Below are 23517 nucleotides of genomic sequence, written 5' to 3'. Positions count from 1 at the left end.
GCAATCACCATCTGTGGTGATTTTGGAGCCCCCAAAAATAAAGTCTGACACTAAGCCATGCTGTGTGGGGCCACCAAAGACAGACGGGTCATGGTGGAGAGGTATGACAGAATGTGGTCCATTGGAGAAGGGAATGGCAAACCACTTCAGTATTCTTGCCTTGAGAACCCCATGAACAGTATGAAAAGGCAAAATGATAGGATACTGAAAGGGGTACTCCCCGGGTAGGTAGGTGCCCAATATGCTACTGGAGATCAGTGGAGAAATAACTCCAGAAAGAATGAAGGGATGGAGCCAAAGCAAAAACAATACCCAGTTGTGGATGTGTCTGGTGATAGAAGCAAGGTCCGATGCTGTTAAGAGCAATATTACATAGGAACCTGGAATGTCAGGTCCATGAAACAAGGCAAATTGGAAGTGGTCGAACAGGAGATGGCAAGAGTGAACGTCGACATTCTAGGAATCAGTGAACTAAAATGGACTGGAATGGGTGAATTTAACTCAGATGACCATTATATCTACTACTGCAGGCAGGAATCCCTTAGAAGAAATGGAGTAGCCATCATGGTCAACAAAAGAGTCCGAAATGTACTACTTGGATGCAGTCTCGAAAACGACAGAATGATCTCTGTTCGTTTCCAAGGCAAACCATTCAATATCACATCACTTAAGTAGAATAATTAAAACAGTCGTTGGTTGGTAGGTCTCATTTTCTCACTGCCTAATGACTCTGGAGCTGCCCGTGTCTCCCTGACTTTGACGGGCAAGTGTATCCCAATTTGACCGGCTCCTGAGTTGCCCTATTTTGTTCAGCTGGGCTCAGCTCACATGCAGTATTTTCAAGTGTTCCACAGTACTGAACAGTATTTGCACACAATGGACATATTTGGCTAACAAATCAAAACAGCTTCAGGCTAGATCAGCACCAAGTATATGAAATGATATTCCAATATGTATGATACCAAAATTACATCTCAATAATCAAAAAGTCCAATGTGAATTGTGATTACAAAATATTTTTTTGAAGCCATTTTGTAATTTAACCATTTATCACTTATTAAATCCTGTTGTTTTGATGGAGAATATTCATAAATTCACACTACACCTTTATCTCATCGGCTATGACTATTGATAGTCATGTCAGCAAAACAATCGGCATTTCCCCTAAATTACACATTTCTTATAGATCTGGTCATGAACCATGGAAAACAGAACAACTGTGTGCTTTACTGTGAACACTCCTGATAAGCCATGCCACTCAGTGGTCAACGTGATGAGAACACTGGGGATCTAAGTGACTGTTGTGCCTCTGTACATTGTTCCAAAATTATGTCAGCCTGAAAGTTGTTGAACTTCACTGTATAGTAGTGCATAAGGTCGTGAATGTTAACCCCAGCCCTCTCCTCTCACTTTTGATCAGGTTGGAGTGTGGATGGGTGCAATAAAAGAATGTAACCGTGAAGGGTTAATGTTGAATTCATGTTGCTTGCTGCTGCTAAGTCGCTTCAGTTGTGTCCGACCCTGTGCGACCCCATGGACTGCAGCCTACCAGGCTTCTCCGTCCATGGGATTCTCCAGGCAAGAACATTGGAGTGGGTTGCCATTTCCTTCATGTTGCTTATGTGACTTTAACCCTCATTTTGCCACTTTTGGGGCTTCCCTGGTGGCTCTGATGGTAAAGAATCTGCCTGCAATGTGGGAGACCTGGGTTCAATCCCTGGGTCAGGGAAGATCACCTGGAGAAAGGCATAGCAACGCACTCCAATATTCTTGCCTGGAGAATTCCATGGACAGAGGGGCCTGGGAGATGACAATCCAGGCTTGCAATGAGTTGGACATGACTGAGCGACTAACACTTTGCCACCTTGTTATTATAGGCATACATAATTGCCTGCCTTGGGGAGATAACCTGAGCCCACCTACCTGTGAAGGACAGTAAGGAAGTGAAACTAATATATCCATCCCCCTGCCTGAGGCTTGCCATTCTGAGACATTTGCAGGGATTGAATAGTCTTTTTACTTGTTTCCTCACTTCCCCTCACCTCTGATCCATAAAAGAACCTGGCAACCAGGCCCTGGGAAGATGCTTATTTTGAGGTGCTATCTTGCCATCTTTTTGGTCAGCCACCTTTCCGAATAAAGTCGTCTTCCTTGCCTTAACACCTTGTCTCAGATTTATTGGCCCATCTTTTGGCAAACAGAGCGAGCCTGGACTTGGTAACAGGGAGATGGTGATAATGTGACGTGGAAAGCAACTGTTTCAAACCTGGTGTTTAAATATATTATTCCAGTAAGCAAGATTTAGGAGTAAATGTGAACCCTCACGTGGCAGGTAAATGAAAAACAGATGATTGTGACCAGTATTAAGTCTGACCCAGTAAAAACTTCCAAAGTCTCTGTGTGGATTTATGAAAATTACAGCAGGCAAATATCCCAATAAAACTCCAGAGTTACAGAACATCTTCTGGTTTTCAATATCTGAACTTTATCTGGGGTTATTTTGTGTGCATGATTTCATGCCAGGAGGAAAAAAAAAAAACTCCAAGATACTGATATGGTTCTGTTCTCTTGCTAATCGTATCTCCGGTAATAACCAGACTTTGTTGACTTTCCACCATTTACTGCTTTTTACATAGTGTGGCTATGATGCAACAGCATTTCAGTGCAGAGCAGCACAACTCTTTGCAGTGCAGATCGGCTCTATGTACACACGTGTGTTGTCTCTGAAGAGATCACGGCACCTTGCTTCCGGCAAACTGGGTATCCATGGATACTGCAAAGAGTTTCCAAAGAAACGCTGCCTAGAATTCTCACCATGCCAGCCTTTTTAGGCCTTCTTCAAATGGAAACTGACATCTGAATTAAAGGGGTAGGCATCATGCTTCCACCAAACTCTTGAGCTGGCCTGCACAGACAGCCATCCTTTCTTCACCATTCAGTGGCTGTGCATCATTTAAAGGCAAGCATCTTATCCTGTGAAAGGGAAATGAGGGGAAGAAGCCAGGTCTAACGTGATCTCTCCATAAGGTCCAATGACCCAGTAATAACTTATTATGTATTTCTTGTCTGGTGATAAATATAATCAAGGCCTGAAAAATATAAACCAGCCAGGGGAAAAGCAGAGGCAGACAAATAACATTTAAAATTGCACACCCAGATTTCTATCCCCAGATGACAAAAAGGATTGCAGGGAGGGAACCATGACCAGGTTTTCAAGTCTGTGATCAGGGGCCTAGAACAGGTCACAGTGAATTAAAGATTGGGCTGCAGAACTTGAATAAAGCAGCATTTCAATTGATGGGAGAATGTATTATAATAATTTGTTTTTTCTAGATCCTTATCACTAAGCCAGCTGAAGAACTTTCTTAAAAGCAATCATAATTAAATTTTCTATTGTTCAATGAATCTGGCCTTCTGGAGTGTAGGTTATGAACTCAGAATACAATGATTTAGAATCAACAATAAATATTCCAAAGTTTAAGATTTAAAATTTTTATTTAGTTCAAACCCCTCCCCCTCAGCTTACAAGTCTCCATCCCTAACATTTTCGTGACCATATTCTATAGCTTCTTTTATTATCCAAACTGTATCACGTTTTTTGCTGGAGTCCAGGCAATTGAAAATAAACACATCTGGGAAAATCAACAGATCAACAGTGGCAAAACACAATACCACGAGACAGAAAACTGAAATGTTACATGAGTGCAGCAACATAGGGGACATCTCAGGAGCAGGGCTCACTGGCAGCACCGGCTATGTTAGCGTTTCTTTCTGCCTCAAGTTCAGAAACAAGCTGGACTATCTCAGGGTGACTGAATTTTCCTGCAAGGCAAGAAGATGGGGCAAGAAATAAGGACAAGAGAATACATCAGTTTCTCCAGCTGGGTCCTAGGGCTTCCCAGGGGCTCGGTTCTGTGATCTGACCCACACTTCACACCAACACAGATGATACAATCCCAGGTCCTGGAGAGGTGCTGAAGGCAACCACTCAGAACTTACTTTTCATCACCTCAGATGCAACGGAGAGTAAAGATGAGAATTAGGAAAAGGACTGCAGCTCAGGCAGAGCTGGGGAAAACTGCAATAAGCAACTTTTACTGGGAACTCCAGGGAAACTCGGGGAGGTTGGGGCCCTCTCTGGGAACATCTGAGAACAGCCTCTGGCCATTCTGAATCTGCAGTTGTGGGGAACCAAGCACCTACATTGGAGAAGGAAATGGCAACCCACTTCAATATTCTTGCCTGGAGAATCCCATGGACAGAGGAGCCTGGTGGGCTACAGTCCATGAGGTCACAAAGAACCAGGCACGACTGAATAACACTTTCACTTTCAAGCACCTACATATGAAAAGACTAACAGGAAGACCAGTGGTTCCAGGCTGTCCCCTCGCTTGCAAACAAGAATGCAAACATTTACCCTGAAATCAGCTGGTCTGTCCTGTCTTCCCGGCCCCTTGGCTTTCCCTGGACTTCTGCCCTGGGCAATAACCGAGCTCTGAGCTATTTTAGGTGGACAGACGCTGGCAGGGGCGGTGTTAAGCCCACCATCTCTTCCCTGACGGTCTCTTGCCAGTGCCTTTTGCTGCTTACTGTTCATTTCACAGTGAACTCTATCCCATTTATTCCCTATGCGCCATCTCTTTGCTTAATGTCCCCTTCACTTTCTTGCCCTACCTGACACCTGGCTGGCCCTGCGGTGCAGCTTTCCCTGTAGCTCCCCCAGTGCTGGCTGTTTTCTGTCTTACGCAGCTCTTAGCACCAAGGTGGGGCCTGTCCTCCACGCTCCGTGTTGTTTCCAGGTCACCCTCTGCCCCACTGTGTAAAGGCTGGCCATCAGACTTATCATCATTCCACCAGAACTGCTCTTACCAAGGGCACCGAGCAGCACCACGCTGCTCAATCTGACGGCTACTCCTGCCCTCTTGAAACTTTCTCCCCTTGGCTTCTGGGACCCCTGATTTTTTCCCATCTTTCCCATCTAGTGTGTGTGTGTGCTTAGTCGCTCAGTCATGTCCAACTCTTTGTGACCCATGGACTGTATCCTGCCAGGCTTCTCTGTCCATGGAATTCTCCAGGCAAGAATACTGGAGTGGGTTGCCATGCCCTCCTCCAGGGGATCTTCCCAACCCAGGGATGGAAATCAGGTCTCCTGCATTGCAGGTGGATTCTTTACCGACTAAGTCACCAGGGAAGCCCAATCTAGTGGCAAGTCCAAACCCCTCAGGTTCCTCTTACAGACACCGCCACATACAAATCCTGTTGAATCTACCCTCAAAATATATCCAGAATCTGATTTCTTCTTATGTTTTCTACCATGACCACCCTGTTCAAACCGGGGCAAGCAAAATGGTGAGAAATCATTTCTTACATAGGTTACATGTTTTATATTTATTAACTGTTCACTAGAAGTAGTACACCAGAGGAGAAAGTGCTACTGCTGCTGCTGCTAAGTCGCTTCAGTCGTGTCCGACTCTGTGCGACCAATAGACGGAAGCCCACCAGGCTCCGCCGTCCCTGGGATTCTCCAGGCAAGAACACTGGAGTGGACTGCCGTTTCCTTCTCCAATGCACTAAAGTGAAAAGTGAAAGGGAAGTCGCTCAGTCGTGTCCGACTCTTAGAAACCCCATGGACTGCAGCCCACCAGGCTCCTCTGTCCATGGGATTTTCCAAGCAAGAGTACTGGAGTGGGGTGCCATTGCCTTCTCTGGGAGAAAGTGCAGTGAGTGTTAATCTCAAATTTGGCTGTGGGCTCATCACCCACTTTCTAGGCTCAAGTTTCTTCCTTGGTAACATGTGGAGCTTAAACTAGATGATCCTTCCAGCTCCCATATTTTTGGATTCTATCAGTATTCTCATGTTTCATTTTCTATTTTTTTCATTGTGAATGTATCTGAGGATAACAGTGTAAAGCACAACACAAACATGATTATGACCTTATTGGGAAAAAGATGCTATCTGGGAACCCGATCATTGCTTCTAACACAGTTGGCAGGTTAGAGTAAAGAGTCACGTAGTAAATATTATGGGCTTTGTGAACAATTTGGCCTTTGTGGCCAACTACTCAACTCTGCGGCTGTAGCATAAAAGCAGTATAAACAACACATAAAGAGTGTGGCTGTTTCAATAAAACTTTATTTACACAAACAACCAGCAGGCCAGTTTGGCCCATGGGTTATAGCTGACTGACTTCCTGGTTTCCAGTGTTATTCTATTTAACTGAAGTCAAACATTTTGAGCATCACTTACTTCAAAGACAGAGGAGACAAAGCTGGTCGTGGCCCTCTACAGCTTACCATAGGGTGGGGTAAGTAGATGGGGATTTGGGAAGAAACCCAACTAGGAACATCATAATGGAGAATGCAAGTCAGACTGTGACATCACGGTGGCATGCTCTGGACCACGCACAGACTGAGCAAAAAGAAGGAACATTTAGTTGTGATAGAGAGGATTGAGAAAGGAAACCAGAGAGTTGAACGGAGACTACAGAGCTGTTTGTGCTCAGTCGCTCAGTTGTATCTGATTCTTTGTGGCCCCATGGACTGTAGCCCACCAGGCTTTTCTATTTATGGAATTTTCCAGGCAAGAATACTGGAGTGGGTTGCCATTCTCTACTTCGGGGGATCTTCCCAACCCAGGGATAGAACCTGTGTCTCTTGCGTCTCCTGCACTGGCAGGCAGATTCTTTACCACTGCGCCACCCGGGAAGTGCAAGAAATATCAAGATTTTATTTTTAAGGAAGAGGAAAGCCATAAAGCAAAGATGTGATGATAGCTAGATCTACAAAGGAGAAATCACTGAGATGTGCAGGGTGAACTCCTGAGCCTGGGAGATTAAATTAGGTGGTTATAACCAGACTTTATTTTTTTAGGCTCCAAAATCACTGCAGATGGTGACTGCAGCCATGAAATGAAAAGACGCTTACTCCTTGGAAGAAAAGTTATGACCAACCTAGAGAGCATACTGAAAAGCAGAGACATCACTTTGCCAACAAAGATCCGTCTAGTCAAGGCTATGGTTTTTCCTGTGGTCATGTATGGATGCGAGAGTTGGACTGTGAAGAAGGCTGAGCGCCAAAGAATTGATGCTTTTGAACTGTGGTGTTGGAGAAGACTCTTTGAGAGTCCCTTGGACTGCAAGGAGATCCAACCAATCCATTCTGATGGAGATCAGCCCTGGGATTTCTTTGGAAGGAATGATGCTAAAGCTGAAACTCCAGTACTTTGGCCACCTCATGCAAAGAGTTGACTCACTGGAAAAGACTCTGATGCTGGGAGGGATTGGGGGCAGGAGGAGAAGGGGACGCAGAGGATGAGATGGCTGGATGGCATCACTGACTCGATGGATGTGAGTCTGAGTGAACTCTGGGAGTTGTTGATGGACAGGGAGGCCTGGCGTGCTGCGATTCATGGGGTCGCAAAGAGTCAGACACGACTGAGTGACTGAACTGACTGACTGACTGAACCGCCATCCATACGGAAACAATGAGGGCCTTGCCTAGGGCAGAGGTAAGTGAGCCGAGACAGAAGGAAAATTAAATCAACCCCATTATAATGCAAATCAGATCTGGGAGCTTATTTTGGAGCTGGGACTTTGCTGGACTTGATGAGGCCACAAAAGGGTCGGGAGAGGTCACAGCAAGGCCATCTCTAACAGTTCTCTCAGGAGAGACGGAGGGTCAGCTGAGCCTGGGGAACTCCAAGGGAAGAGAGCTGGAGCTCTATTCCAGGGAGCAACAGGAGACCCGTGGTCAGTGCCCCTGGCTCCTCGCTGCAGAAGTTGTGCCGAAATGAAGACAGCCAAGGCTTACTGCCAGGCAGTCTTCTAAACACTTCACATATATCCTCAAACAACCCTATAAAGTAGACTCTAAAATCATTCTCAATTTAAAAATGAGGAAGAAAGAAGGAAAGAAAGGTAGTGCTAAGTCGTGTCCAACTCTTGCGATCCCATGAACTGTAGCGTGCCAGGCTCCTCTGTCCATGGGATTCCTCCCTCAAGAATACTGGAGTGGGTTGCCATTTCCTTCTCCAGGGGATCTTTCTGACCCAGGAATTGAATCCAGGTCTCCCACATTGCAGGCAGATGCTTTTACCGACTGAGCAACACAGGAAGCCCCAAGAATAAGGAAGCGAAGACCCAGAACTAGGTGAAGTAACCTACTGGAGGTTACCTAAGCTGAACGTGGAAGAACTGAGATGTAAACCCAAGCAGCTTCAGGCCTGTGCTCTGTAGGGCTACAGCGCCAATGATGACTTTGCTGCCTGCAGTTTTCTCTTTTTAAATCTCTATCTCTACCTCTACCTTACATGACCTTCCATCTATTAAGCACTGACATAATGCACTTTGACATTCATCATCTCTCTTAAATCTCAAAACCAACCAACCTACTTGTAGGGTACTATGATTTCCATTTTTTAGGAAGGATACAGAGAGGTCAGGAGATTGCCTAGGAGCACACAGCCAGTATGCGTGACGTGAATCTGGTGCTCAGACTCCAGGGCGGCAAGGCTCTCTTGCATTAGGTAGCCTCACACCATGAACCCCACCATTTTCTTCTCAGATGCTCCATATGAAAGGGTCAGAGGAGGGCTGAACAACCATGGACTTCCCTAAAGTAATATTAGTCATTACACTAGGAGTAAGTTAAGCCAAACTGAAATGATGCTTATTGAAATCAATGCTGCATACCTGCTGTGGAGTCGTAGAAGTCCTGCAGTCTCCCAGGCTTGTTCTCAAGGTCTTCATATTCAGATGCCTGAAGAATCATCTCACATTGGTCTAGCTGCTTCATGAATTTAGCTTCTGCACTAGACTGGGTCTCATATTCCTAAGTAAAGGGACAATTAAAGCAGCATGATTAGGGCTGCACATGTGGGTACTAAGTCGCTTCAGTCGTGTCTGACTCTTTGCGACCCCATGGACTGTAGCCCACCAGGCTCCTCTGTTCATGCAGTTCCCCAGGCAAGAATACTGGAGTGGGTTGTCATTTCCTCTTCCAAGGGATCTTCCCAACCCAGGGATTGAACCCGTGTCTCTTACGTCTTCTGCACCAGCAGGCAGGTTTTCTACCACTAGGGCCACCTGGGAAGCCCACATGGTAGGTTATGCCAGGAAGACCGGGTACCCGGAATCAGTTACAGCTAAAAGCACATTCTCCATTGGCCATATTTCTCCACTGTATACAAAACCATCACAGAGACTATTCACACAAAATTCCACAGCTTAACACCCATGTTCCATGTGGGCACTCATAATTCCATCTACTCCACCTACCTGATGCCTGCCAAGTCTCATGTGTTCACATGGGTACTTCCAAACATTCTCCTTCCTGTTTAGTAACTTGTCTTCAAGATCATTATTCTTTAATCCAGATTCTGAGTATTAATTTCAAGTTAATATTTCATCTTGAGGCTTCCCCGATGGCTAGGTGGTAAAGAATCTGCCTGCTACGCAGGAAACATGGAGATGTGGGTTCAATCCTTGGGTTGGGAAAATCCTCTACAGGAGGACATGGCAACCCGCGGCAGTATTCCTGCCTGGAGAAACCCACGGACGGGGGAGCCTGGTGGGCTACAGTCCATGGGGCTGCAAAAGAGTCAGACATGACTGAGCAACGAAACAACAACAAATATTTCATTCTATGCTTCTCCAATTAGTTCCCTCTCCATTTAGTGTCAGGTCTCCTTTTCCGTTTGAAGTGAGTTTCTGGCTTTCTCCTTTAGTTCTGGTTTCCACTCTACACTGGGAAGCTCTGTCTTTGCTTTCAGAATAGAGGAGCTAATCACACCCCTCTTGAGGATACAGCCAGGGTCTGAGAACTCTTTCTGCTGGGTGTATGTGCGCGTGTTGGTGGCAGGCAGGCAGTGAAGGCAGTGGGCAGGAAGCAGTGTATTTACCTTTCCTCGCCCCACTGGTCCCTCCCTCCTCAGTGCAGGCCTGAAACAAGAAGCTACAGGCAGTCGGCGTCTTACAGCACACGCGTCACACAACCACATGCCCCAGTTAAGACCGCAGAGAAGCATTCTTCTGTTAAGACCAAAGTGTTCCCAGCTGATTTCTGTGTCAGGCTCTCGTTTCTAATTCCACCCTAGATAATGAATCTGTCATGCTTTCTCTAGCCAGGGTGATGTGTTGTGAATCACTGATGGTTTCTTGGTTTTTATTAGATGCAGCTCCGGTGGGTGTTTGCAGAGCAACAGAAGGATAAGGGCTTCAAGCAGGAAAGATATACAACTTCTAGGTCTTCGACGTGGAGGACCCAAAGGGAAGAGAGAGAGGAAAGGCAAAGAAGGTCAAAGGTTGCCTGTCTCCCTTGGAGAAAGGCCGGCCCTGAGCACAGTGCAGACATAAAGTTAATCTTCTGCATGTCACGCTTTCCCACCTCAGTGCCTCTCCCTCTGGGACCCAGGACCCTCATACTGCTGCACATCAAACTCCCCACCAAAATCCTACCCTTTTACTTCAGAGGACAGAACAGGGAGACCTCCGAAGTGCTTACACGCTCAGTCGTGTCTGACTCTTTGTGACCCCATGGACTGTAGCCCGCCAGGCTCCTCTGTCCATGGAATTCTCCAGGCAAGAATATTGGAGTGGGTTGCCATTTCCTTCTCCAGGGACCTTTTGAAGGAGTACTTTTTAACCCAGCTGGATCTTCAGCTGCAGGCTGGGAAACAATTCAAAGGGAGGTGTGTGTGCCAGGCATTGGGCACGTGGCGGGGAGCAGCTCCTGCTCTGCCTTGGGATTCGAAGGGCTCTTCTTTAAAGCAAAACTCAGGTGGTAGAGAGGACATCCTTCTGTGATACTTCGAGGAGAAAGTGAAAATGCTTTCTCTTGACTTACTGAAATGTGGTTTCACGCTTCTGTGGCAAACAATAAATTATAATTGCTTTAACTAGACGTGGGCCTTTGGGCCGAAAGCTGTTGTTAGTGGTGAACAGCAGTGATTTACATTTCAGAAATCAATTCAACTGCCATTTTCTATGTAACTAGCACTATTCAAAGTTCTCTGCATTCAGAATGACCCTATTTTCTGAAATCAAAATCAGACCACACAGACTGGAGACAGAAAAACAGAGCATACTATATATGTCAGGCAATATTCTAACTGCGTTGTCATCACTGGTTGCTAAGTCATGTCTGACTCTTCTGCAACCCCATGGACTGCAGCCTGCCAGACTCCTCTGTTCATGTGACTTCTCAGGCAAGAATACTGGAGTGGGCTGTCAATTCCTTCTCCAGGCTATCTTCCTGACCCAGAGATGGAACCAGTGTCTCCTACATTGGCAGGTGGATTCTTTACCACTGAGCCACCAGGGAAGCTTTCCAACTGCTTAACATACTAATTAATTTGATCGCCATACAACCCCGTAATACGGGTATACTATTAGTGCCATTCTGTAGATGAGGAAATGGACATTCAGAGAGGTACCGTAAGTTGCCCAAGATCACACAGCTAGTAAACAGAGGAGCCACTAATTCGAACCCTGGAAATCTCATACCAAAGCCAACGTGTTAATACCGAACATGATTTTTAAAATGTGTAATTTGACAGCTGTTCTATGTTTACAGTGTTTCCACAAAGTTCAAATCTACCTGTAATCTATGAATGTGATCTTATTTGCAAACAGTCTTTACAGATGTAATCAAATTAAGAAAGAGTCATAGTGGATTAGGACAGATCTTAATCTAATAATCAACATTCTTACAAGAGGGAATTGGGCCCAGATACAGACACAGGGCGGGGGGTGGGGGTGGTGAGGCGGCACAGGCAGCTTCCCTGGTGTCTCAGTGGTAAATAATCCAGCTGTAATGCACGCAATGCAGGTTCCATCCCTGGGTCGGGAAGATCCCCTGGAGGAGGGCATGGCCACCCACTCCAGTATTCAAACCTGGAGAATTCCCACGGACAGAGGAGCCTGGTGGGCTACAGTACATAGGGTCGCAAAGAGTTGGACTCGACTGAAGCGACTTAGTACGCAGGCACAGACACAGGGAAAACAACACCTGACTATGGAAGCAGAGCCTGGAGCCATGTGTTCAGAGGCAAGGCTGCCAAAGCTGGACGAAGCATCACCAGAAGCCAGGGAGAGGCAAGGAGGGAATTGGAACATGGCCCTGCCCACACCATGATCTGGACTTCCCGCCTCCAGAACGATGAGGCAGGGCTACCCCAGAGTAAGGAGGGGCTAGGGGCTCAAGCAAGGAAGGCGGGGGAAGAGGTTGGAGGGAAGTGAGAAACTGCCCCAGGCAGGGATGTGTTATTTTCCCTTCCCTAGTGGAAGTCAGCACTAGGAGGGGGACAACAGGAGCACTAGGCATGCCCCTTCCCCGGAGCCGCCTGCTATCAGCAGCACCAGGGAGGCACTGAGGCCCGACGGGGCCCACGTTTGGTGCTGGGCCCCACGGCACATCTGCCCTTGACCTCACGCAACCTGAACAACCCTTACGGGTTTCACAGATGCGCAGCTGACTCAGGAAGGCGAATGAGCCCAAGGCCACCAAGCCAGGAAGCAGTGAGTTGGGAACCCAGTTCTGAACGACCCCAAAGCCCACGTTTCTCTCAAGGACCAGAGATGGGTGGGTGTGAGGCTGGCACGGTGGAGGATGAGAGCAATGCATCAGGAAATCCAGGGGCTCTGAGTCAGTATTTGTACCAGGCATTATGGTGAGAAGGGAAATGCGGAACGTGGAAGGAAGAATCATTTCTATTAGCCCTGACAGACACCTATAGCAGCTGGGAGGTGAGAATCAGACAACCCAGAAAGCAGTTAAGTTAGACACGGCATGTTAAGATAGTCTAAGGCAACTAAAACACTGACGTGCCATGCAAATTCAGTTACGATAAAAAGCAACCCAGTGTATATACTTACTTCCCAAAGTTCATAGAGCTCCTTCTGGAGATCCTCTGGGAGGAGCTGGGTTAGCTGCTTCATTGCTTCCTAAAAGATCAAAACGTTATTTTAATCATGTTCACATTTGTTAGTTAACAACTCATCTGCAAATGCCAAATAATGGACTCACACTCTTCCAAATAACTCCCAAAGGGGCAGCAGAATATTGGAGAAGAGTTAGGCTAACAAGGAGAGCAGCTGTGTATGTTAAATAAGTAAGTGTCTTTATTTATATGTATTTATTCAGGAGTACTTATGTTGTGGTCTGCAGCACACTGGACACAATCGAGGACAATGAGGAGGGTATGAGACGATTACAGAAATAACAGAAATGAGGCCAAAGGTTTTATATCTTGTGGATGAGAATCCCCAAATGCATGTCAATTTCAACAGTAAGTGCATGCGGGCTCAGTCACTTCAACTGTATTAGACTCTTGGCGACCTGATGGACTGTGGCCCACCAGGCTCCCCTGTCCATGGGATTCTCTAGTCAAGAATACTGGAGTGGGATGCCATACCCTCCTCCAGGGGATCTTCCCAACTCAGGGATCAAACCCTCATCTCCTGCACTGCAGGCAGATTCTTTACTGCTGAGCCACTGGGAAAGCCCTCAACAGTAAGTACTATAGTTCAAACCAAATCTGTGGGGAAAACAGGAAAGTATCAGTGAATTACGAAGCTCAAATAAACTTTTGGTATACCATTATGTTCACTTTCTATTGTTAATGTTTTTATTTGCAAAATGTAAAGCACTACACAAATGGGAAGCTATTGTCACTAACATAAAGGAAATTACAAGACAGCATTTTGTTAAGCTCACAGACTCACAGGCTGAAAAGAGATGTTAAAGCAAACCCCTCAGCAGCATCACTGGGAACTTGTGTCCTCCCCCCACACATGCCTCATGGTGGGAACCTAGCACCCCAAGAGGCTGCTCAAGTGGACTTTAGGCAGCTTTAGTAGGAAGTACCAGTGTCTCACATAAAGCTGAAAATTGTCCCTGCAAGTTCTTCCACTGTGCCTAACCCTACCCCTCCTCTCTTCCTCCCTCACAAAAACACAGTGTCAATCAGGTGGGCGGTAACCCAGCAAACGAGAATCTCTGTGGCCAGTGATTGGTCCAAGGGATGGCCATGTAACTCTAACCAGCCACCCAGGGACCAGCTGCATGATGAGATTGAGGGCGAGAAGCCCCAGAGTAGAGTTCAGAGAGCCAAAATGCACAGAAAGGCTGAAATGAGAGAGTGAGAGCACGGAGGCGCTCAGTACATATTTCTAATCTCCAAAGTCCCAAGAGCCCCTCTTATTCCATCTCCTCCTTCATTTCTGTGTTGCTCCAAAATCCTCAAGTATCCGATTCGGGGGGCATGAGGTCTGCAACCTACTCTCAAATGGCTTCCAACTCCTTCCCTCTCCTCCTATGGTCATCTTCCACCTCTTAATCAGCTCCAGTTCGTGTGGCCAGAGCTTAGGCTCCCTGAAAAGAATACTGTTTTAAGAACCACTTTTAGCAAAGTGCTTATATAAAAGTGCTTACTAAAATCAAATGGTGAAATGGTAAAAAGCAATAAAAATAAAAGTGAATATTTTATATATAACTATTTATAATGGGGAGAAAAAATAAGTTATAGAACGCAACCACTTCCAGAGCAAACCATACTGGCCAGTGTCAACGGTCTGCTCTTGTAAGTAGCACGCCATCGTGAATGGCTTGTAGCATTATACCACCCTTAGTGGTATGAAATTTTGATTATTTTGTACTTGCATTCTCCCTTGTTTCTTTCCCATAAATCTCAGCAAAATACTTGAGAAAAAACTCTGCATTTTCAAAAATTAAAAATGTCTCTACAAATAGATCACTTTTCTCTCCACTATTATAGAAACATTTGCCCATTGCTTTTGTTTGAAAGGAATGAACTGAATGACATATATGTACAGAGACATATCAAAATCTAAACTCTTCAAACTTAAAAGTCCTGCTCTGACAAGGAATTATTTTATTCCCTTTAAAGTGATGTACCCAGCACTGAATATAGTGATTGATGGGTGGTCTGACCCAGACAAAACACAATGGAACCAAAGTGTCCATCATGGTAAATGCTCTGTTTCTATAAATGCAGCTCAAGACTGAGTTGGCTTTTTGGAAATCACATATGACTTATTAACAAGCTTCCTGTTGACTAAAATCACAATGTCCTTTAAAAAATAAAACATAACAAACAAATATGTTTTTGCTCTCTTCCTGAAGCTGAGCAATGATTTGTCTGGATCTAAACTCATTGACACTGTTTGTTATTATACAATCAGGATTGCACTTGAGACCTCTTAGCTGTTATTCCTTGTTTGGCAGCCTATGCCACAGAATCAGGCCCTTTTTAAATGATCCTCTGAAATCGACTTCACTGAAGTCCAGGACAAGGGTCTGATGATACCAGACTTTCCCTTCTTGATTGTGAGCCCTGCCACTCCGACTTCTAAACTGAGTTTTGCCTTGTTCACACATAGACGTAGAGTGATAATTTCCCTGGCTTCTTCCTGTTAGCAAAGCATGTCAAGAATTGCCCGACGTTCTGAGTTGAATGAAACGTTAAGCACCAGAAGGCAGTGTTCATCACTCACACGTCACTGGTGACGCTGCACAGTACAAAGCTAATGACAAACTATAGACTGAGATGCAGTTTGAAACCCAGCTTGCCATTTACTAGCTGTGGAGTCCTGAGCAAGATACATCTTGGTCTTTCTGGTTTCTCATCTATAAAATGACGGGGTTTGCTGTGAGGATGAAACAGTCACTATAAAGTACTTATTATCTGGAACAGGGTAAGGACTCTATAAAGTATTCACTGTATGTTTCACTTTCTCTGTCTTGCCATGTTCACCCCCATAATAAATGGTTCTTCCCCTTTTAACCTCTAGTTCTTCAGCAACTTTAACTGTCAGGTATGTGTGTATATATATGTATCATGACTCTGTCCTCTTAGTAAGTTTTCCCTTTGCAGAAGAATATAATAACCTATTATTGCTGTATTCCAGCCTCAAGCTCCATTCCACTAGTTTTTAATGATCCTTTCAGTTCAGCCACTCAGTTGCGTCTGACTCTTTGTGACCCCATGAACTGCAGCACGCCAGGCCTCCCTGTCCATCACCAACTCCTGGAGTTTACTCAAATTCATGTCCATTGAGTCAATGATGCCATCCAACCATCTCATCCTCTGTCGTCCCCTTCTCCTCCTGCCCTCAATCTTTCCCAGCATCAGGGTCCTTTCAAATGAGTTAGTTCTTCACATCAGGTGGCCAAAGTATTGGAGTTTCAGCTTCAACAGCAATCCTTCCAATGAACACTCAGGACTCATCTCCTTTAGAATGGACTGGTTGGATCTCCTTGCAGTCCAAGGGACTCTCAAGAGTCTTCTCCAACGCCACAGTCCAAAAGCATCAATTCTTCGGCGCTCAGCTTTCTTTATAGACCAACTCTCACATCCATGATTCCTACGAGGCATCATCTACCATCTCTGTTTATAACATAAAATTTATTTTATTCTGTTTAGGAAGGGAGTCAGCCTACAAGCATTGCTTTTGCCCCCACCCTCTATATTTTCTCTTCTACACCCTCATTCTCCCTTTCATCTTAGTACCTACTTTCCTCTGAGACAATCAGCCTTCCAGGGTTTTCAAATATTTCCCTTCCCTCTTACTTGGGTTTAAAGCCCTCTGGATGCCGCGGACTAGCCTCTGGGAAAATGACACTTCCTGGTCCCGTATGTGTGTTTCACCTCAAAGAGCCAAGAAACCCTCAGTTAATTATCTTAAGGCATGGTTCAGACATCCAAACCTCATTCCTAAACACCATCTGCATAAGGAGTTGTTTACCTCCCACATCTTTCTCTCTGTTCCCAAATCCTAACGAGTGGAGGAAAAAGCAATGAAGGATCAGCGCTTCCCAAGCCTTTGATTTCTTGCCCAAGAACTTGCGGTTCTTAAAGATGTTTGCCTGTCCTTTCTGATGATGATATTTATTCTCCTGTGAATCAGATGGGGTGGGCAGCAGCCAGGAGGTTTAATGAGGCCGGGAAGGCTTTTCATCACTGCCCAGATATGTCATCCAGCACTCTCTGGGTGGCAAGTCCTCTCAATGCCCCTCCAGGGGGCACCACTAGCCAGGACTCAGCTTCCGTCAGGACAGAGGTAGGTTTACTGTGTTGCCAGGCGTTGGAGATCCCTCCTACCGAACTGTTCTTTCTTCAGAAGGTTTTGATTAGCTCCTCGGTGAAGTGAACCTCACACTGCTTGGGTGCCCACATGGGAAGTGTCTTCTTCCTCTGGTCACTTTAAGGTTTCTGATCACCTTATGGTTCTTCAGCCTGTGATTTCTCCTCCACAATATCTAAATTCACCCTTGTATGAAACTACCATACATCTTGAAACATGCTATATAACTGAGGGGTCTTTTCCTCTATGGCATACGTCAACACCCAGCATCCTCTGGTTTGGGGCTAATTCCTTTCTGCAACTCAGTATCTTTTTTTTTTTCACTTATTTGGCTGCACCCGGTCTTAGCTGCGGCACATGGGAACTTCACTGTAGCACGCTGGATCTAGTTCCATGACCAGGGATCGAACCCAGGCTTCCTGCCTTGGGAGTGTGGCGTCTTAACCACTGAGCTACCGGGAGAGTCCTTGCAACTCACTGTCTTGAACTAACTGGTTTCTTTTTCTATCAACCAATCAACCCAGGAATTCTTTATTCACCAGAGTCTAGACTCCTACAGAGAAATGTTTCCTTAGCTCCTCCCTTTTCACAAACTGTCCTGATGCTCATGTGGGATGACCACATTCCCTATCTCCCTTGTTCCCATAATTTATGGTGTGTTGGAACTCGTGAATTGAGATTCCCTGTGGATCTTCTTGCCTCAAAAGGGGAAAAAATGCTGTTGGCTACTGAGCTCTGGCCACACCCTTCCCCCAAGAACAGCTATTGAAGCCCACCTTCCCTGTTAAACCATCTTGATGAAGGATCTGTTGACTTAGGGACATTTAGGATCAATCCCTCTGGCCTACAAGAAAAGCAGCTTGCAACAATCCCTGAATTGGGAACCATCCATTCAGCTAAAAAAAAAAAAAAAAAAAAAAAACTTCCTGAATTTTCCAGTCTCTGCTTCAAACACGTCTTCCTGTTTGTCCCTGGGCTCTGGTTTTAAGACTCCAAATCAGCAGATCCTATTTAATTGATGTCATTTCTTACTAATACAAATTAAAAAAAATTTTAACCACTAAATTAAAGGACTAATTTAAAATTTGTTGTTATTGTTGTTGTTTAGCCAGTAACTTGTGTCTGACTCTTTTGCAAACCCATGGACTGTAGCCCACCAGGCTTGTCTTACTAAATACTAATTATAATAATGATTATTCCTGGGTTTTATAGAACTTCTCTCCAAAGAGCTTAACTGGCGTGGAGAATGCCTTCAAGTTCCAGCTATCTCCATGGTTCCAATGAAAGGCACACCATGTATCCTGTGCTCAGATCCCCTTTTTGCCTCTCCGTGAGAAATGAAACCAACACAACGCCCTGTCCCTGTGTTAAGGCTTAGAACAAGAAAACCAATTCACTGCTTATTCCACGAAATCCTTACTTCCGGAAGGTAAGATTGTAAACCAATCCAAAGTAGAGTAAGCACTAAGAGCTTGCTCTTCAAGACCCTTGCTAAGACCTTGCCTCACCAACCCTACCAACCCAAAGCTTTTATGTTTAAAGTCTGGGCAATCTCATCTTGTAAGACAGTAGCCGCTCTTGTAAGATCCATCCAAACATCCTCAGGCCCAGGCCCTACAACTCTATAAACCCCTGATCTTCCTTCCCAAGATACTAAGACTCTGTCAAAGAGGTACTCTCTCTTACTGCAATAGGGTCGGTGAACTTAGCTGCATTTCAGTAATGGGCTTTTCTGGTTTTCCTTTGTTTCAGCAATGGGTTTTTCTTTTGTGGAATTCACAGTCAACACTAACCTCTTCTCGCCTATGTTTTTCTTCTTTGGGGACGTTATCTGCTGGTGCTATGTCCCCAACGATGCATTCTGCCATATCATGAACCAGGGCTAGGCGTACACATCTGACCAGGCAAGAAATAATTACACAGAATTATACTCACTACAGACTCCTTCTCTATACTACTTTAGAGTTACATAATAATAGTTTTTTTCTCCAGCCTCACAGAGGATTTAATGCAGTATTTTCTAAAGGTAATTATATTCTGCCAGCCTGCAACAGATCTGAATCAAAACTGCTAGTTAATATTCAGCACAAATACATGAGAATGCAAGGGAAGCTGTTAGCATGAATTAAAAAAAAAAGCTGGTCTCTTAAATATCACTTTAAAAGGTTGATAACTTTAGATTAAAAAGCCAGAAGAAGGTGATCTGGTTATAGCATTTACGTACCAATGTAACACTTATATCATTTTCCAAATGTACTAGTTAGATGTCAAAGTGAAGCCCTTTATAGAGAAACAGGTAGAACTGGGCAGATCTGAGTTTGAATCCAGCAATTAACATCTATTAGCTGCGTGCCCTTTGCCAATTCACTAAATTCCTTTAAATGCTAAGTTTTGCAGCCTTCATTTTATTATCCGTAAGAAAGGGGTACTAATACTTCCTAAATTTGGTATGAAAATTAAATTTGATACTTTATGTTCCTGGAACATGTTGATCATTCAACAAATGACTATAATTATTAGTGGTAACGATTGGTAATTATTAGTGGTAATGATTGCTGATCAGGATAATCGTCATCAAAATAACAAAGGCAGCTATGAAATAAATGCCCCAGAGGGCCAGTCTGCTTTGTGTTCCCAGCATCAACAAGGCGGGACAAGAACTCCAGGTGTCCCTGCCTGCAGCTGCTTTCTCATCTAGCTCAAACTGCAGACTATGCGTAGGTTCATCTCCATTCGACACCATGTTCATCTTGTACCATGTGCCAAAAATCTCAAGTTCTACCCCATCTACAGAGTAACAGGGCTCCTGAGACTCCCACATGAACCTCTGCTTCAGTTGGATGGACTGACTTATCATTTCCAAAACATACCTTTACTTTATCATTTCCAAAACATACCTCTGCTTCAGTTGGATGGACTGACTTATCATTTCCAAAACATACTTCTGCTTCAGTTGGATGGACTGACTTATCATTTCCAAAACATACCTTTACATACATGGAGATTTGGTCTCCATGCCCTTCTCTCTCTGTGCTGTGTCTTCTACTTCTATACCTAATCAACCCTTTAGAGGTCAACTCAGACTCTGCCCCCTCCAGTAAGATCACCCAAGAACAGGTGATTTCTCCTGTTAGAGTAGTTTTCTAATATGACTTATTTTGTGCTTTGTATAGAAGCCACTCTGGGCCTATGTACTTCATCTGGGTTTTATTTACTACCTTATACTGTTTGGCTAGAAAACTTTGTATTGTGCTCAAAAATTATTTTAAACACTTGATGGATGACTTAAGGGGACAGGATATCTCTTTCTCAGCTCTTTCCTGCACATACCACTACAAAAAGTCACTTCACAAAAGAGTACTGCTATTTGGAAAAGGGGCTAAATAAAATACATAGTGTCTGGATCCAATTTTAAACATAAAAGACTTACCTTCAAGGCCCCGGAAAATCCTCAAATCACACTTATGTTTCCTTGAGACCAAGGCGGACTCTTTCACTTGCCAAGAGAAAACCCAGAGTGCAGTTTACAACTGCAACACACAGTCCCGCTGCCCACATCCTGAATCTGTATGGTTTGCCTCAGATAATTTTTCTTGACTATAAACTAACCTAGAAGAATTGGACACAGGCCTCATACGTGAACAGTCACGCACTCCCATAGATCACAGACCTGAACTGACAGCAGAGTTCCCAGCTTACCGGTCTTTGTTAAGATGTTCATCTTTGGTCACTAGAGCCATAACTGCCATTCTGTACATGTGATCTGATACGCTCTCTGGCTTCTGGACATTTCTGTATACCCAGCCAGTCCGTGGGACTCTCTGATAAAAATGAACAGAAAGAAATTTATAAGAATACATACTTTAACTATCTGCTATGCTGCTTTACTGACTATGCCAAAGCCTTTGACTGTGTGGATCACAATAAACTGTGGAAAATTTTGAAAGAGATGGGAATACCAGACCACCTGACCTGCCTCTTGAGAAACCTGTATGCAGGTCAGGAAGCAACAGTTAGAACTGGACATGGAACAACAGACTGGTTCCAAACAGGAAAAGGAGTACCTCAAGGCTGTATATTGTCACCCTGCTTATTTAACTTATATGCAGAGTACATCATGAGAAACGCTGGGCTGGAAGAAGCACAAGCTGGAATCAAGATTGCCGGGAGAGATATCAATCACCTCAGATATGCAGATGACACCACCCTTATGGCAGAAAGTGAAGAGGAACTAAAAAGCCTCTTGATGAAAGTGAAAGAGGAGAGTGAAAAAGTTGGCTTAAAGCTCAACATTCAGAAAACGAAGATCATGGCATCTGATCCCATCACTTCATGGGAAATAGATGGAGAAACGGTGGAAACAGTGTCAGACTTCATTTTTGTGGGCTCCAAAATCACTGCAGATGGTGACTGCAGCCATGAAATTAAACGACGCTTACTCCTTGGAAGGAAAGTTATGACCAACCTAGATAGCATATTGAAAAGCAGAGACATTACTTTGCCAACAAAGGTCCATCTAGTCAAGGCTATGGTTTTTCCAGTAGTCATGTATGGATATGAGAGTTGGACTGTGAAGAAAGCTGAGCGCTGAAGAATTGATGCTTTTGAACTGTGGTGTTGGAGAGTCCCTTGGACTGCAGGGAAATCCAACCAGTCCATTCTAAAGGAGATCAGTCCTGGGTGTTCTTTGGAAGGAATGATGCTAAAGCTGAAACTCCTGCACATTGGTATGAAAATTAACTTTGGCCACCTCATGCGAAGAGCTGACTCATTGGAAAAGACCCTGATGCTGGGATGGATTGGGGGCAGGAGGAAAAGGGGACGACAGAGGATGAGATGGCTGGATGGCATCACGGACTCGATGGACGTGAGTCTGAGTGAACTCTGGGAGTTGGTGATGGACAGGGACGCCTGGCGTGCTGCAAGTCATGGAGTCGCAAAGAGTCGGACACGACTGAGCGACTGAACTGAAATGAACTGAACTGATGCTCTGTAAGAGAAGTCCAGGGAATAGAGCACTGGGCCATAGTTTCAGTACATATTAAAAAATGTTTAACCCACTTAGGGAGAAACATCTGGAATGAAATAAACCAGTGAGGTCAGAGAATGTGAAAGAGAGGGAAAAATAAGCCATAGATACAACGTAGAAGGGCTTCCCTGGTGGCTTAGATGATAAAGAATTGCTGGCAATGCACGAAACTTGGGTTCAATCCCTGGTTGGGAAGATCCCTAGAGAAGGGAATGGCTACCCACTCCAGTATTCTTGCCTGGAGAATTCCATGAACAGAGGAGCCTGGAGAACTATAGTTCATGGGGTCACAAAGAGTCAGACACGATTGAGTAACTTACACACACACACAACCTGTAAGTCCAACAATGTTACTGATGTTTGCATGTACAGAACATACACAAGTCCTTAGACATAAAAGGTAAAGCGCTGAACCTGAACAAGTGACAGACTTCCAAATTCTGAAGCAGAAAGGGTTAAGTAAGGCATTTCTAATTCCTTTACACTACCGCCTATCATACCCTGTGATCCTAAGAGACTGTCTTTTCTCCTTGGGACTTCACATGTCTAAAGTTTATAAACTATAGTAACAGTGGCACGAAACCGTCTGCTTTGAGCTTGGAGAAGATCATTATTGGGTGTGGCCAGGATGGGGGTGGGGGATGGAAGGAGGATCCCCTCGGATATAACTTCAGTGTATCCTACATAAAATCTTTCCTTAAAAAAAATTTTTTTTTAGGCACTCAAACCCTGCAGGATCAATGAGTTCTGTTCTTCGCACTAGCCCAGTTGTGGGGTCGTGACCCTCCTATGTACTCGGGGCAGACTCGAGCCTGGAGATCCACACATCACCGCGCCGGCTCCCCTTCAGAAATCTCTCACAAGGCCGCCGAGGCCGGGCCCGTCCGAGCGCCAGGCCAACACTGGGGTCCAGTGCGGCTCGGACTCTGCCCAGCCTGGGGTGGGGCCCAGCAATCCCGCCACGCCGTCTCCACCACTTGCCTCCTCCACCCGCGATCCTCACGCACGACTGCATCCCTATGGAAGGGCTTCCCTCTGCAGGCCCCACGAGGCGCGGAGAACCGAGGAAGGGGGCAGGCCTCAGGCCGGGCGGGGACCGGAAGCCTGGTTGCCCGGCAGCCGGCCCCGGCCTCTCTCCGCGCAGCCGCGAACTCAGACAGCCCTCCCGGTGCCCGCTCACCTTGAGCTGCCCCACCAGCCGCAGGAACTGCAGCAGGTTCCGGGTCCCGCGGCCCGACATGGTCGCAACGGGTGAGGCCGAAGCCATGCGGCAGCGGATCCTACAGGTTCTAGCCGGCCGCGGGGCCGCCGCTCGAAACTCCGCCCCCGAAGCTCCTTCCCGTGAAGCTCCCCCGAAGCTCCGCCCCCTTAAGCTCCTCCCCCGAA

The 23517-nt window shown here is 45.4% G+C and overlaps 1 protein-coding gene and 1 long non-coding RNA gene across 2 annotated transcripts; both read right to left on the bottom strand.

Moving 5' to 3' along the window:
* Positions 1-3488: 3488 nt before the first annotated feature.
* Positions 3489-23493, bottom strand: HDDC2 (HD domain containing 2). Its single transcript, XM_055534968.1, has 6 exons — positions 23312-23493; positions 20802-20923; positions 18896-18998; positions 12873-12941; positions 8691-8829; positions 3489-3822 (listed from the first exon to the last, which is right to left on the bottom strand). Exons 1-6 carry the CDS (start codon positions 23396-23398, stop codon positions 3725-3727), a joined length of 618 nt encoding a protein of 205 aa, XP_055390943.1. The 5' UTR covers positions 23399-23493; the 3' UTR covers positions 3489-3724.
* LOC129619704 (uncharacterized) lies at positions 6116-8679 on the bottom strand. Its single transcript, XR_008698048.1, has 2 exons — positions 8430-8679; positions 6116-6690 (listed from the first exon to the last, which is right to left on the bottom strand). It is a non-coding gene; the product is annotated as an uncharacterized LOC129619704 (long non-coding RNA).
* Positions 23494-23517: the final 24 nt, after the last annotated feature.

Source organism: Bubalus kerabau, chromosome 9 (genome assembly GCF_029407905.1).
Source record: "Bubalus kerabau isolate K-KA32 ecotype Philippines breed swamp buffalo chromosome 9, PCC_UOA_SB_1v2, whole genome shotgun sequence".
NCBI classification, from domain to species: domain Eukaryota; kingdom Metazoa; phylum Chordata; class Mammalia; order Artiodactyla; family Bovidae; genus Bubalus; species Bubalus kerabau.
This window is presented reverse-complemented; position numbering and strand designations above follow the sequence as displayed.

Coding starts and splice junctions, on each gene's coding strand:
- HDDC2 (XM_055534968.1), bottom strand. CDS start 23,398: ATGGCTTCGGCCTCACCCGTTGCGACCATGTCGGGCCGCGGGACCCGG. Junction 12,942..18,895: donor AAAAACATAGGCGAGAAGAG/GTTAGTGTTGAC, acceptor TTGATCTTTTAG/GAAGCAATGAAGCAGCTAAC. Junction 8,830..12,872: donor AGCTCTATGAACTTTGGGAA/GTAAGTATATAC, acceptor CCCTTTACTTAG/GAATATGAGACCCAGTCTAG.